Source organism: Micropterus dolomieu, linkage group LG09, assembly GCF_021292245.1.
Source record: "Micropterus dolomieu isolate WLL.071019.BEF.003 ecotype Adirondacks linkage group LG09, ASM2129224v1, whole genome shotgun sequence".
NCBI classification, from domain to species: domain Eukaryota; kingdom Metazoa; phylum Chordata; class Actinopteri; order Centrarchiformes; family Centrarchidae; genus Micropterus; species Micropterus dolomieu.
The window spans coordinates 22,654,675-22,671,755 of record NC_060158.1 but is presented as its reverse complement, the minus strand read 5'-3'; the positions used below and the strand labels follow the sequence as shown (position 1 = coordinate 22,671,755).

At 39.6% G+C, this 17,081-nt stretch overlaps 1 protein-coding gene across 1 annotated transcript in view; it reads right to left on the bottom strand.

Moving 5' to 3' along the window:
- Positions 1 to 218: 218 nt before the first annotated feature.
- Positions 219 to 17,081, bottom strand: part of LOC123976837 (CMP-N-acetylneuraminate-beta-galactosamide-alpha-2,3-sialyltransferase 1-like) — a 19,316-nt gene continuing 2,453 nt past the window's right edge. Inside the window, exons 4-8 of the mRNA XM_046059202.1 lie at positions 4,309 to 4,354; positions 4,090 to 4,209; positions 3,465 to 3,624; positions 1,977 to 1,987; positions 219 to 539 (exon numbers count right to left, since the gene is read on the bottom strand). Coding sequence (XP_045915158.1) covers positions 219 to 539; positions 1,977 to 1,987; positions 3,465 to 3,624; positions 4,090 to 4,209; positions 4,309 to 4,354 — 658 coding nt within the window. The remainder of the gene's footprint in view (positions 540 to 1,976; positions 1,988 to 3,464; positions 3,625 to 4,089; positions 4,210 to 4,308; positions 4,355 to 17,081) is intronic.

Sequence of the window (17,081 nt, the reverse complement as noted above, 5' to 3'; positions counted from 1 at the left end):
ACCTTTCGCACAATAACTCCACCACCTCGGGGTGGAGTCTCCATTCCCCCAGGCCTCAGCCCATCTCGACAGCAGGTCTGCTCCTTGATTCTGGGTCCCAGGGATATACATCGCTCTGAGAGACAGCAGTCTCTGCTGGGACCACAGGAGGATCTGATGCGCCAGTTTGCATAACGGGCACGAGCGCAGGTGGTAGTGGGCCCCGCCTACTCGAAACCTCAGGACCTCTTTCCCCGGGCCCGCCGTGACTGAATGATGGACCTCAGATCCGTCTTCTCGGGGGGCTGTGGGCGAGAGCGCTGCCTCGCATCCCAGGTTTGTTGAGGGGGACCACGGGAAGCGACGCTTTGCTTCTGGCTCTGGTGGTAGGAGCTAGAAGGGGGCTGAGCTCGTCTCTCTTCAGCCGTCGCCGTCCTGGACCCAGACTGGCGGGGGAGATACTGCTCAAACGCCTCTCCCTGCATTTTGACATCCACTGCCTCACCAAACAGGCCAGTAGTCGTCAGTGGCGCATCAAGGAGGAAAGCCTTTTCCTTCTCCTGGATGCCCGAGAGGTTGAGCCACAAATGGCACTATATCCTCCTTAGAGGGGCCCCCCTCATGGTCACAGTCCTTTAGCAGATGGGCCTGGTATGCCTGTAGGATGGCTATAGTGTGCAGGCTTGCACCAGCTCGACCCGCCGCCATATAAGCCTTGCCCACCAGAGCGGATGCCAAACTGACATGTATATTAATGTTGGCTAAATCTCAAGGTTAGCTTAACATAGCACTTCAGCTGAAGTGTCAAAAGACACTTTTATTATCCCCTCTACTTTGTGCAAAGTTATAATTTTGAACATTCATACCTAACAAAGTTGTAGTACATAAAATGTAAAGTGCCAACGTTTTACTTTTGAAGCAAAAAAATAAATAAAATTGTGCTCATTTCAGATTAGACTTTAACCACATGTGAACAGGAAGTTGACCATAGAACAAGAAGTCACACAGGGATAAGCTGTGTGATCGCTCAGGGATAATCTCAGAGTTTGTAAAGCCTGCCTTCTGAAAGCCTTGGTTGATTTATCCTAAGTATTGCCACATATTTAGATTACTTTTAATATTAGACTATTTTACCTTGCCAAAAAATATGGAGCCATGGTGGGGGTTAATAAACTGAGAAAAAAATCCTAGATTCATGTATCAGATTTATAAGAACAAAAATCAGACAAAAAAATCTAAATCACTGGTGTTTTCTTCTGAATACCACCAATCACGGCAAAGTCTCTAAGGTGCAGGATTATATAGCCTAGTGATTGTGGGCTAAACCAAAGTCCTTTTAGGCAAGTCATGCTACTCGGCCACCATCTTGGCAAAGCCTCTGGGCAGCTATTTCGGACTAACAAGACCAGGCTCCTGTCTAAATGAATGGGGAGAGAGCCAGATATACACTTTCACTGGTCACTGGGACATAAAAAACTACATGAATAGAATCAGCATTTAAATCTGATAAAAATCGCTGAAAAAGTTTGACAACTTTGCGCCAAAATAAGGTATAAAAAGCTTTTCCCGATTGGTTCTACTTCTACTGCGCATGCATCACCACTTCCGCGCATGCAGTAGAAGTAAAACAGACCCTTACGTCAGTGGAACCACATGATTGGCTTACATATGTTTCCCGCTTGGCTGTTAAAAGTAGACGATTGGCTTTCTAGCGCCAACTTTACCATAGGGGAAAGTCCGTAATGGTAAAGTTTTATTGAGAATGTGATTGAGTAGCATGTCTCCTCTAAATGTCATGTCTCTGGCTAAACTCATCTATTTCCTCACTGCTAAATCTGATTGTGAAGTCTACTATAATTTTCCACTGCATACATAATACATGGCAGAGGTGATGTTGCAACCTTGCAAAGAGAAGCGATGTGGTTCCTTGAAAAATAAGAGAAGACTAAATCATGCCTGCATGTGTGCTGACTCAGCAGGGATGGTATTATATGTACTAAAAGTTCATCTACAGGAGAACATATAATTGAAAGCAAAACAGAATGAGAGCTTTACTGTATTATATTCCATTATAGACTAGTTGTTTCCCTTTACATAAATTGATGTTTCCACTGATGCAGAAAAGGCACACATCTGGCAGACATCATTTTAAACCAAACCACGTTTTCTTAACCCTAACCAAGTGGTAATTTTAACTTAAGCAATGGTCTAATCATAACCACCTTGTATATGTGCCTAACCTAACCAAACCTTAACCATTTTTGCAACGTCGCACTGTCAGTATGTGAGGCCATGGACCAACCACATATTTTTTTGTGTTTCATATAGAAGACATTCTTCTCTTGTTAACTGATCAGTTGGGGGGTTTTTGAGTCACAAGGCATTTCTAAGAAAACACCTCATTTGCATTTAAAAAAAAAACAAACTCTTATCTGAAAATTCAGATGTCATATCTGAAGCCTACTCCTTACTTACAGTCAGCTCAGAACGAATGGATGTGTCCCTGTAAACCTCCATATATGTGTGAATGAGATTATGTGTAAATTATTTTGTATGCACACATGCATTCATGTATGATATGTTCCAGCCTGTTCTTCTGCAATGGCTCAATGGCACCTGAATGGAGATTTAGTGTCCACCAACTGTTTCTGTTTTTTAATGCCATGTTCTGTAATTGATTTTGCATCAAATCAATATCCCATCCATGCAAATTAAACATGTCTTAACTTCCTGTCTCTGTGTGTCAATAGACACACTGTGGGAAAGAAGCTGGCTGACAATAAGTGACTGTTTAATAGTGAGTTGAAATTAAACCTGCAAAGGTAGACTATTGTACCATGACTTCACTGCCCACATCAGTGGAGTGATGACATCTTGACTTCCAGTTATTACAAAAAATATAACAGCCCCCTCTATGTTTAAATGTGTAATCACAGCTTAAAAGGCCTCATTTTAAACTCAATTGCACAGAAAGATGTGGTATTCTTATTTGAATCTCATAATTTCTTGCCATTCTTAATCCTCTTCATCCATTTTTGCATTTCTCTATGCATTTCTGCGTCATTATGCAAATGAGGAGGGGCTGTGTCTCAGGGGGTGAACTATACAGATACAGAAGATTAAAATGAATGGATAAATCAAGAGATATATACATTTGTCTCATTGTATAATTTGATTACTGCCTTCATTTATTCATGTACTTTATTTTAATCGGATGCTTATTTATTTAATGAGCATTTATTTATTTCTGTATTTATTTTCTTTGTCAGAATTGGTCCCCCATACAACAGGATCATTCACATTCATTAAACATTTTTTAGTTCTGTACTTTTCCCTCAGTAGAAATAGGTTAGCCACTCACAGTTTGTCTACCACTCTTTAATGTCTGCAACAAGGCAGTTGGTCTTCTTATTCTTGTTTTGCATGATAAATTATTTGCTATCAAGTTTATGAATAGTTTAAATGCTAAGAGAAAGATCTCCGACCTGTAAAAAACACGATCTTTTGTTTCTCAGCTAGCTTCTCGATAATTCCATACTCATGACTTCCAGGATGTTTTCCAGTTTTAAACTTTGTGTCTTTGAGTTTTTCCCAGTAATGATTCCAGTTTCCATTTTTGTCTGCTCCATAACCAAACACACGGACCTGTTGGATAAGAAAAATAACAACAAAAACATCTATTAACTAACAGATTTACGTAATGTATGTACATAATGAAACACTGCCTTTGCAACAAGTGCCACAACTTTCAAGATGTTAATTTTGTAATCACACTACATAAGCAGTACTGGCAGCGGGACTACTGAGTGGGCCACAGCATTCAAACTGAACTGTCTATCAAGCCATTCAGGCCACAAGTCTGGGTTAGCCAATGCAGGTCTGGTTAAAACAGCAGAGCTCTTTGCTAGGGTGAATGTAGGATTCAATGGCAGTTTAAGGGAAGTTAGGTCTGAGTTAGAGAATAGTGTCACATGTCTTTGGGCTCAGTCGATTTGTGATGGCACAGCCTGATAGCCATTGAAGGATTTAATTATAGGTCAAAACATAATTTGCATCTACTTGTTGTTACAGCAACACTAGTGACATTCACAAGGATAATAATTAACTCACCTCGTCACAAATATGGAGGGCAAGAATCAAAGTCATAAAGCCAGTGGATGGATAACTGCCCTTCTTTTGCAGCCACATGTCATGAACATACCTCATGAAAGCTGGATTGATCACCATCACCTGTTATGAATCAGAATTAGCCTTTACACTTATTTCTAGGAGCCACTGCCTTTGTAGCCAATAAAATGTGTTGTTGAATGCTTTCAAAATAATACTCACCAAATCCTTGTTAGCTTTGATATTTGACTTAACTGGCACATATGACCTGTTGAAAATACAACATTAAATAAAGGATACTGCTTTGTTTTGCTTTTTTTTCAGTAAAATGATATACTAGGCATTCCAAAAAAAAACTAAAGCCGAGATGATTCTTAATTTATATGTTCCATTTCTGAACTCTAATAACTTTTCAAGCTATTTAAACAATGAAAGTGATGGATGGATGAGCCCCATTCATTCTCACAGGTTTTAGGCACCTCCTCTCCTGCTCCTACTTGCTCTCATGTTTGCTGGTCCCTATTGGCTCAAACTGGCATGGAAGCCTGTCCTTAACACACCCTCCAGGTTGAAAAGAAGTGCCCTTAAAGGCATTGAAAATGTACTAGAAAGTACATGTAAGTCTATTTATTAAAAATATATTTGTACCACAGGAGTAAATACTATTTAGGTTTACTTTGTGGAAGTATATTGTTAAACAATTACACTTTAAGCGGGTTAAAAATATATTCATGCCAATTATGCTCCATTGTCCACTGCAATATATTTAAAATATTAATGTAATTGTCAAATGTTTTATGCCTGTTTTCCAGAAGTATGATTTTCAAAACCTATTTTTATAACATTTTAATATATTTTTCAAAAGCAGAGTATTTCTTATATAGCCTACACTTTTTTTCTTTTCTTCTCTTTTTTTATTAAAATTTTATTTAACCAAGTAAATAGCCAGTTGAGATCCCAGGCTGACCTTGCCAAGAAGGTAGCAACACACATCTTTAATGTAAAAAAAAAAGTATGGTAATAAGCATACTTTAAATCATAATGTAGTTATACTGTTTGTAAACAGTAAACACATATACAGAGGGGCAAAGTGTGCCCTCCTGCCCAGCCCGCTAGTGCAATGCAATCAATTTGACCAATCAGAATCAAGATTTTCTAATCGACGCCCCAATCACATTGCGTGAAAGTCAGGTTACTGTGTCAAGTTAACGTAGTGTTGAGAGGGAAGCTAATTTTGGCCTGAAAATTATGTTGTTTCCCAGGTTTGCTTTGTTTTACTTTCCCGACTCGGACATGGCAAAGGTGGACACCACAGACATAATAACAACTTAACACTAGAACCGCCAGGGTTCGTTGTATACCTAACCGCCATAGCGGGTAAAATTTACCCGCTATAAAAATGCCGTGATTTTGAGATTATTTCTGCTACATGTTGCTTCAACACATTTAGCACCTGGCGCTTATAGGTATGAATGCCCATTTTTTAAATCTGGCTTTACCTTGACATTTTTTAACAATAGGGGGTGCTACATAACACACTTTTAGGAAAAGTCAAAGACTGGGGGACTTGAATATTATATTGAAACAAAGATAGGGGAGACCGGGTGTAGCTACACTGGTCCCAAGAAATAATGGCCATGCATCATACAGATGTCTTTTGAAGATTTATTTTATGGCAACTCTCTCCTTCGTCAGCAGACACTGTGAAAACTACAAGAAAGTAAAAGACATACAGCTTAAAACATTCATCTCACATTCACTTTAAAGCCTTTCAAGCTAGTGTCCACTGATAAACAGGCCCTAACACATTAACACAAGCGAAATGCAATGAAATCATACAATATAACCAAACATAAATATTGTCCACGTAAAGTACACCAACAAGTACCATACACAAAGGTAAACAAATGAAAGGCAATTACCGTGTGCGCCTCTTGAACCAAGTGCAGAATACGGTTATTTTGGGGCTTCATTTCGTTCCTCTGCATGCTCTGCTCTGCCTCCACATTGTCTCTTACCCATAATGCCATGGTTATGCCCTTATCTTAACTCTGTTCATGTGACCCATTTCCCATTACTGGGATCGTTGAAATAAACCTTACATAAAAGCACAACATTTTTAACAGTATTTAAATTAAAGACATATTTGTGAATGTTACCCCTTTTAACATCTTCACATGTTTTTCCTATTTTTAAATGGCTGTATGAACTCAAATATTCATGAACTTACACATACAAATATACAAAATAGACATTTCAATTAAACATGTCTTTGAGACAGTTACGGGTATGGTTGTAACATGGGGAGAGTTGTAACAACACCAATTCCACCAAATAGAGATAAGATAGGAGTTAGGTGATCATTTCAGTATTTACCTACTTCCTCCCCGATCAGGCATCAAGTCTGGAAACAGGCATATTCAGAATATATAGAGAAAAAACTGATTTTGAGGTAAGAAAGTAAACCACTTCAAGCACTAACTGAAACTCTGAATAAGAATACACACACACACACACCTCATTTTAGTTAGACTTAAGGATGTACAGAGATGTTCTTTAATTAGGAACATTTTAGTAGTATTTATTAAGTATACTTTTAAGTAAGTTTATTCTATAGATAAATTTACATACACATACTGTTGATGCACGTGAGTCATCAGACAAAGTCTGTTACAGCAAGAGAGAAACATTGTTCTTTGATATCACTACCTGTTTTGGAAGCTTATCATATAGTGTGGCATCTATTTTTGATTTTTTTATGTGATTGTTACAACCTACCCAAGCATGTGTTACAACCTACCCCGCTATTAGGGTAGGTTGCAACAAGGGAACACATTGCATTTGACATCAACTCACGAGGCCTGTGATATTCTTGTAGAGGATTGAATTGGTGCCATTTGTAGTGAACAAATATGGGTACTTTGTATAAAAATTTGAGAGCTCTAGCTAAAAAATTCAGTGAGTTATAGTTGCTGAAGCAAAAAGTGTTACAACCATACCCGGTCTTAAACCTAAACCTGTAGCCTGTTTTTTACTTACAGAGTAAAACCATAGCCTGATGTACAACTCCTCTACAACTATTCACAGTTGTCACAGCTTATAAACTACTGTAAGTCAACACACCCCCAGCCACTGTTAATAATTAACGCTGATGGCAGCCAGCGGGACTTAAATGATTAACTCAATCAACCACCACTAGTTTGGCAAGTACTAGTTTGGCAAGCACGCTCATCAGACTTTACCTAAATATAAACATTGTTCACAAATCCTGCACCTCGAGTCCGACTCAAGTCTGAAGTATCAAGTCGAGTGTGAGGTCACTGTTTGTGCAGCTTAAGTCGGACTCGAGTCCGAGTCTCAAACTTGAGTCCGAGGCTCAATCTCGAGTCCCCGTCTCTGGCTAATGCTAGCTAACAGGTTGATTTATAACTTTAATAGTAATTTTCTGATATTTTTTAGGTGATATTAGTCAACTAGCATCTTCATAGCTTCATAATCTAGACAGCCACTTTCATCTGCCATAGAACCGGTGTTGAGACTAATGCGTAACAAAAGAAATGCAATTACAGTCATGTATTGCTTTTTGCTGTAACGCAGTAACGTTAATATAAGGCATTACAAGGTACAAGGTTGTTTATTTGTCATTAAACAGACAAGACTGCATAACAAAACAAAATTTGTAGTTCCTTCATGCTACACACACACAGCATATAATTAAGTGCAAGCCTATATTAAAATATGGAAAGATATAAATCAAATCAAATAAAACAATATCTACTAATAAAATGTTGGTAATATTACAGCAGTTACAATCTCAGTAATGCCCATTACAAAGCATTTTAAACCGAAATTAAGTGGTGTTTATTTTTATATACAATTCAAAAACACCACTAAACATTTTGCCACTGCAAAACATATCTTACCTACCTGTTGCTGGAATTTGATGGTTAAGAATGTAGGCAGGCCTGTGCATACGTGTGTGAGTGCTCAATTCAGCTTTTGTACTTTTAAGATGACCAGTAAGGTCTTTATCACTGGTATGAGTATAAATGCAATTAATATGATGCTGTCTTTACGCTAAAGAAGGGTCGCCTGGGAGCTGGAGCCAATCCCAGCGGACAACAGGCAAACACTGGACAGGTCGCCAGTCCATTGCAGGGCCACACATAGATAAACAACCAGTCACACTCACACTCACACCTAAGGACAATTTTAGGGACACCAATTAACCTAGTCTGCATGTCTTTGGACGGTGGGAGGAAGCTGGAGCACCTGGAGAAAACCCACGCAGACACGGGGAGAACATGTAAACTCCACACAGAAAGGCCGGGGCCCGAGACCTTCTTGCTGTGAGGCAAGTTGTCATTTTTGTACAAATTAATTTTAAAGTTTAGCTAATGCTAATATGAAGTATCAGCTAAGCATTTGTGTTAATCTAGTCAAAAGTGGATATCTTCCAAAGTTACACTGCTTTTAGAGATTTCACTTCACTGCAACCACGGATGGGGGAATCATTACAGTGACCAATATAACTCATTAATAACAGCGATGTCAACGTGTACACGGGTATGTGAGAATTGTTTTAAGATGCGCTTGAAATAATATTTATGTGTCCTGCAATGCCTGACCACACTATATAATAGCATGTGATGTTATATAAAATACTGCTCAACTTTATGTAAATTTATATGGTCATATATCATGTATTAAACTTTTAAAAGTTGAACCAACCCTTTGCCACATTTAACCAACTTAATGTTGGGCCCAGATGGGAGTCCAAATTTCCTGCCTTAGCTAAACAAAATCAAATAATGAATGATGAGAATGATTTGCTGTAAGAATCAGTGTTTAATCAAGATATGCAAATGAAGAACTAAACTAAACTAGGTGGTAGTACTGCCGTAACTGTGAATATTTTTTCTTTTAGGAGCTTTCTGGGATTGTTTTTTTTATCCAAGACCTCAACACTGATATTTGGAAAAGACACACTAGCCCGATCCACATTCACAGGGAAGTCTGGCATTCAAACCTCAAAGAGCCAGCTGGACCCTCAAAAGCTCAATGTGCTCATAGGTATGTCTGGCTCCTGCACACAATCACTGTTTTTGCTCTTTTCTTGTGAAAAATAAACAATATAAAAATAATAATATTATTATAAAATATTGTTATACATGTAAGTAATTGGCTACTTTTGTACTTCACAAATTGACTGCTGTGTTAATGTGAAATGACATGTAGAGAGCACAGCTGTTAAGCAGGTCTTAATGTTTTACTTTTTGCTGTTCTTGTTTAATAACATTTTATCATATACAGCTCATTGGCTGAATATACAGTAGTGTTTATGTATTGTTTCTGATCATGTTGTAATGGAAGAACGTCTCCGGTTACGTATGTAACCCTTGTTTCCCGAGAAGGGGAACGAGACACTGCGTCGGTGACGACACTGTGGGAACACCTCTGGGCGTGGCTGAAATCATGAATGAAACTACTCCAATCCTATTGCCGTTAATAGAACGGTAGAGTGTGACGGCGTAACTGGAGGCGTATATAAGCACGCCGGCACACCGGACACATTAGCTCTTTGCTATGAAGCAAGGCACTCCCGGTGGGGTGAGGTGTGGCGGACTGACGCAGTGTCTCGTTCCACTTCTCGGGGAACAAGGGTTACATACGTAACCCGAGACGTTCCCCTTCGAGGGAACTCGAACTGCGTCGGTGACGACACTATGGGAATGAGAATACCCACTATTCCACGCCTCCGCCTCCGCCTGCCCCCCAGCGTGCAGTAACCCGTAGGCACGACTAAGAGGAGAGCGTACGGGTGCTGGGTGCAGAAGGAAGGTTCAGACTGTAAAACTGGATAAAAGTGTGAGGAGTGGCCCAGCCAGCTGCCTCACACAAATCCTGGAGCGAAAAACCTGCGAGGAGGGCCCTAGAGGCCGCCATGCCTCAAGTAGAGTGCGCCCTTACGGCCAGAGGTGAAGGTAACCCGCGCACCTGATAGGCCAGGGAATTAGCCTTAACGATCCAGTTGCTGATTGTGTGTTTAGAAGTGGGGAGCCCAGCGTTGTGGGACCCGAAACACACCAGCTACTGGTCTGCTTTCATCCACCGGGAGGACCTCAGAGTGAAAATACTCAGTGCTCTGACAGGGCAGAGCAGATGAAGTCTCCCTCCGCCGTCACATGAGGTGGGGGATGAAACGCCTGCAGACCGTAGACCCTGACAACCTCAGTCTCTGCTGGGACCACAGGAGGATCTGATGTGCCGGCTTGCATAATGGGCGCGAGCGCAGACCCCCCTGGTGATTCAAATAGGCCACCACTGCCGTGTTGTCGGTCCTGACAAGGACGTGGCGACCGCGGGAGCCTCTCGCAAAGCGGCACCCACCCCGTGAGTGAGGCGTCTGTCGAAATAATTGTCCGGCGATATGACGCTCCCAACACGGGACCCTGGGACAGGAACCAAGATTTCCTCCATACTGACAGGGAACAAAGGCAACTGTGATCGTAACCCGTATCAGACGGAATGGATTTCCCCTCGGGGATAATCCCTTTGATTTTAACCACTACTGCAGGGCTTTCATGTGCAGCAGGCCAGACGGGATTATGCTGGACGCTGCCGCCATGAGACCCAACACCCTCTGAAAGGGTTTCACAGTGATGGTGCGGCCTCGTTGCACTCTGGTCACTGTGGACAAAATGGACCCGACGCGTGCAGGAGACAGTTGGGCCTGCATAGTCATTGAGTCCCACACCACGCCTAGGAATATAGTCCATTGGGCAGGCGGAAGAACCCGATACTGGTACGTCGCGCCCCCGAAGGGGAACCTCAGGAACTTCCTGTGAGAGGGACGGATGGAGATGTGGAAATATGCGTCTCGCAGATCTATCGTGACAAACCAATCCTCGGATTGGATGTGACTGATGATGGTGGGGATGGTGAGCATCCTGAACCTGAATCTCCTCAGAGACGCAACCCATCCGTCCTTCTTGGGACTGCCCCATGAGCACCGCAGTCCAGACCACCCAGTTGAAGTTTTGGACCTCTTTCCCCGAGCCTGCCGAGACTGAATGACGGTCCTCAGACCCATCTTCTCGGGGCGCTGCGGGCGAGAGCACCGCCTCGCGTCCCAGGTTTGTTGAGGGGGACTACGGGAAGCGACGCTTCGCTTCTGGCTCAGGCGGTAGGAGCTAGACGAGGGCTGAGCTCGTCTCTCTTCAGCGGTCGCCGTCCTGGACCCAGACCGGCGGGGGAGATATTGCTCAAACGCCTCTCCCTGCGTTTAACAAAATAAATAATCTGGTAGTTAGTTAATTAGAGGTTAATTTTGCTTTTATATAAACAAAATCATTTTTCCCCTTTTACAGATGCTGTTTTAAGGCAGTTTCCAAGTCTGTTGTGCAAGCCCTCATTCGCAGAAAATGCAGCAACATATATAATAATAAATATAATAATATATAACATCCTAGATGGTATGTTGCAGGTTAATGGTGCTGGGATGTGTTACTTTCCTTCTACTGGACATGTATTGAGCATGGGGAATAAAGCCAACTACACTGTTTGTCTGACACAGGACATGAAGTCCAGTCTCTTGCATGACAGTCAGTCATTACTTTTTGCCTTCCCCACACAAAGGGAAAACTACCTCTTGTACTGGCGCTAACTGTTTGTATTGGATGTAAATTGTGTGCTGCAGGATTAATTGCAGCATGAATGTTAATTCCTAGGGACACTCTGCTAAGAGACAAGCACAAGAATTGAAGACTGGCGGTCAGAAGATGGCGCTGTTTCTTGACTTTGGCCCATAAGCCTACAGAGCCCTTCAGAGGGGATGGTCTGGTGAAGTAGAATTGTGGTTCACATTGTTGGGTGGCCATCTCTCTCAGAAAGGTGTGATAGTCAGTTTTATTTATTTATAAATAATAATTTAATAATAATTAAGTCTTTACCCCCTGTTACTTCTTTGCTTACTCTTAATATGGGCCCTTCTCAAACACGGTCATATTATTTGAGCTGCTGGCTGTTTTCACTGAGCTTGGAAAATCCAGTTTTTCCTAACCTGGAACAACATGCAGAACAATCAGTAACACTTTATTTTAAGGTGCTTGTAATAAGCAGTTATTACCAGTAAATAAGCAGTAATTAAAAAATAATAAACACTTATAAAACCTCATAACATGCTTATAAACACAAATAAGTGTTAACTAAAGCACAATTACCTAATTTATAATTGCTTATAAGACCCTTATGCTCTTATTGGAAACTTGTTGATGGTTTATATACCTTCTTTAACATTAATAAGATGTTTATTAACGTTAATTAGACTTTATATGGGTTGGTTATTGAGAACGTAACAGAGTTGTTATTTCGTTGTAAGACACTTTTAGTGAAATTTAAAAAAAAATCTTAATGTTTAATGTAAGCTTATAAAATACATCTTTATTAACATTGATAAGACTCAAAATATGAATGAACACATTTCTTATTTCTTATTAACATCTGTATGAGCACCTACTAGAAACTTGTTAACAAGTTATATATACCTTAAGAACCTTTAGATGTTTATTAACATTAATGACTGTTAGTAATATCCCAAAAGACATTTATTATTGGCTTGTAAAATATTTATGGGCTCCACCCAAACAGAAGTTTGTCCTCCTGTACTTTGGCCTGGAGTGAAGTCAGAGTAGGAATCCCTCGTTATTAAAACTTATTTAAGACTGCACCAAATTCCAAGTAGGAGAAAATTTCATAATGTAATTAAATATCTGATATTAACAATTAAATGTTATGTTTGTATCTTTACATGAATATATCTAGTTTTGAATTAATATGCATTTGTGACACTGTGCATTTTGTCTTTACAAAATGTATGAAGTAATCACAGCCAATCTTCTTAGGTAGGCTACATACACGCAGACAATAATTATTGTGCGGGAGGAGCCTGGAGGAGCCTCATTGACTCTAACTTCCCTTCCTGTTCTGTTGGTCTGGAAACCCCTTGCATTCAAATGAGGAACATGTGGATCAGCTACATTACTACAGTCTTTACAGTTTTATAATAGCACAAAAACGAGGCTTTACGTGTAATTTAAATATAAATTTGTTATAGTGGATTTATACTGGAAGCTGGAGTAATGTAACTAAGTTTTACTGTTACCATGTGGCTAAAAGTTACTTCTGTGCCATGCAAAGCTTAAGCTGGTAGGTAGGTGGCTTTAGTTGCTTCATGTGTAATTGAAACTCTGCAAGTGCCAATAAAATAGTTGATTCTAGTGTAAAGTCATGCATGCAGCTATAAAATAAGGCATGTAGTGTAAGCTAACATAGGCAGTTGGATTTTTAGAGCAGCTTGAATGATGTCTTTCGGTAACTTTGTTTTCTAACAACCTGGACATTTGAAATTGGTCCAAGAGACTGCTGCATGAAAGAAGCTAAAATGTAACATTAATAGGCAGCTGCACACCTTCAATTTACATCCACAACATGTGCTTGTTTTGCCACTGACATGCTAAGATAATTATTCTTAGTGTCTGACAACACTATGGAAAGAGGTCGACCTTTTGTTAAAGAATAGGATCCTTTTTGTTTTAACATGAAACATCCCTGATATCGCCAAACCCACCAGACTCCATTCAAATTAACTGTATCATCATAAAACACACTTCATTTAAAGTCGACAGAAACAGGATAAAACCATCACAAACCATCTTAGTTGTCATTCCATTGTTCCAACAGCCACCACTCTGGTTTGGTTGAAATAAACCCTAAAATCATCTATTTACATGTAACAAGTATGCTGGCTCTATACATGCTAAAAGTATTGATTATTAAATGGAGTCTGGTGTGTTTGGTGATGGCGATGTAAGGACCCTTTCTATAATGTTGTCAGACACTAATAATAACGATCTGAACCTGTCAGTGGCAAAAACAGCACTTTTATTGGATGTAAATAATACATATATATACATATATGCAAAAAACTAACCAACTACTGTATAAAAATAAATAAAATAAGAAATGTACAGAAGTATATCAGGTAGCTGTATTAGGAAAGCAAATTACAATGTGATGTGCAATCTGTGCATATAGTGTGTGAATGTCCAATTTACAGTTATATTAACTAGCTCATGGGCCAGACAAAAAGTTATTTTCATTTCAGAGGGCAGAGTTCTACTTGTCTCGTTTGGGGTTTTTTTGCATTTCACAGAGCAAAAACTAAGTAAAAAATATATAGGCTTACTATATTTTTTAAATTATTTTTCACTCTTTTCACTGTTTTTCACAGCAAGACTTAATTTCTAATGTGTATGCACCAGATGTTGCTGGCTGTACATTAGTTACCATTATCTTGCTGATATATTTATGTTGATCCCATGGTGGTAGTTTCTAGGGTTACCTTTTCTTAGTATTCTGTTTCTCTTTCCCTGTGTCTCTACTTCTTATCTCATGACGTTTCTCTTTCTCAGATCAAGGAAGAATTCTCGAGGATGAGACTGAAGCCACTACAGTCCACATTCCCAGAGTAGTTGGACAAACACATGGAAGAGAGCAGTTGGGAAGAAATTTGATGAGAACCTTGACATCATAAACAAGGTATGTACTTTTAATATTGTAGCTGTTAGTTTAATGTTGTGGCATTCTGATATCTGTACTGTAAGATAATCTCATATTTCATATATTTGTAGCAGCACTGAGTCCTGAAGAGAAGCTGTGATCAGAGGCCTCATTCTCTACATTGATGATAAGACAGATGAGTTAATCAATGACTACCAGGTAATGACCTTCCTAATTTCTGACCTTCAGCCTTTAATAATTCACACTGGAGGAATCACAAATTTATTTCTTGATTTATATATACATGACTCTCTCCACATGAATATTTTTCAATTCACAGAAGATAGTTATTGTTTATAAATGTAGGCAAATCCATGTGAGAAAAACATTTAGGTTAAGTATTTCTGATGCACACACACATTTCTTGAGTTAAATCCCAACAACGCTCAAAACTACCACAGCAACCACATGATCCCACCCAGATTTCTGTTCAGAGGAAGAGCAAAGAGCAAATGTGTTCTTAACATCTAGCAAAAAAAAGTAGGTTTAATTCTCTCTGGAATATTTCACAGGTTTGTGATCACAACAATGCTCTAGCCATCCAAGAGGCCCTCCCTTAATTTGTACTCAACATATTTGTGGCCAAGAAAAATCAGGGAGGGAGGTCTTAAAAAGCAAGCTGGAATAGCCATCGCAGGAGCAATGGTCCTTTTCGGTATTCCCATTGTAGCACTGGCTTTCACCTACCTAATGGGCCTTTTAAGGTTTTATAGAAGACATTGTTGAAGGTAGAGGACTGAAAAACACAATTGTATTGAAAGAAATCTGTACAATGTCATTTTCTTTATTGAAAAAAATCCGTTGTCATACATAATGTTATTTAGAGTTAAAAAATGAAATAAATTAAACACACTGAAGCTAAAATGAATGCCATATTAATGTCTTAGTAAAACCTGAACAAGCCTACATTTGTAATGAATAATGACCACAAAGGGTTTAGGAAATTACCAGAGTAACTGTTAATTAGTTTAAACCTAGCAGGTGATTTCTACATTGTCTGTTTAAAACTGCCCAAGAGGTGTGGCATATATTGCAAATATAGTATCATGTGGTATGTGGTATTCCTACTTTGTTGAAATATGACTTTTGACTTGTTGACTTTTTTCGGTAATCAGAGCACTGGGAATGGGAGGAGAGTGTGATCTCAAAGCCACTGCAAAAACACACATTTGCCACTGGAGCCAGAAACACATACTCTGCTCAGACTTTTGAATAGATTAGTCTGTCACAATTGCAATACGAACAGACAGGATAAAACTGGGACATGGGATCACAGTGAGAGTACATCTCTCTCCCACTGCAAACAAACCTTTTCATCTATTCCAAAACCAATCATAAAGAGGTGATCCTAATTACTAATAAAGATAAAAAGAGAGATAAATCTCTCTCCCATGATTCATGGTGAAAACTGTGCACTAGACCAACCTGAAACTGATGAAACTAAGCTAACGGAGCCTCACTGACTGAAAAGGCTCTCCACAGTCCACTGTACTCGGGAACTACCAAGACCTGACCTTTGACCTGTTCGTTGGTTCTCTCCGGGCCAACACAACGCGTAAAATTGTCTTACGTCGTTCATACAATGTGGTTATGATAACAGAAATAAGTTTAGTTGATAAGTAGTTTATAATTACGAACAATTAACCACTACACCTAATTCAAACCCCCCTCAACCTCCTACGGCCAGTTCACTAAGGCAGGGCCTGGGACTGCGTGTGGATATGAATGATATGGCACTGGTTTAAACATATGCTAAATGTCCACTCCTCAAACATGTATAGTAGCCAATGAAGTCTATTGCGGCCTAATGCACACAGGTTGTCTCAACAAATCCGTTGTTAGGCAAAGATCATAATCAACACCCTCACAGACAGTAACGCTCCATCACAGACTGTGGTTGGAGATGGTTGGATGTTTTTATTACAATCAACAGTCAAAGTTAGTGATGGTTAAATATTGAGGTAATAACAAAAAAAACTAATTGAATTCAATCTAGGGAATAAATATACCAAACTCATTATTATCCATTTCATTCCTGTGGCAGGGCTACTAAACTGGTGAGAAAAACCATACACTTGGAAAAGCTTATCTGATGGGCCCATACAACAGCCTTTAATTAAAGCAAAGGTCTCAGACAAAAAAGTGGTTTGTGCAAACAAAACATTTACACCTGTAGCTATCGTAGATGTCCCTGTTTTATCCCGCAGATTAATCTAGGAGACATTTTAGATACCACAGCATACATCAGTTATGGATGTGTGATACATATATATCATCACCAAGGTTGTTCCTTTTTCAAGGATGAATCTTAAGTACAAATATGTTTGATCCCCTAGCTTGCTCATAACTCAACAATGTCTATATTCTGAAAAAAT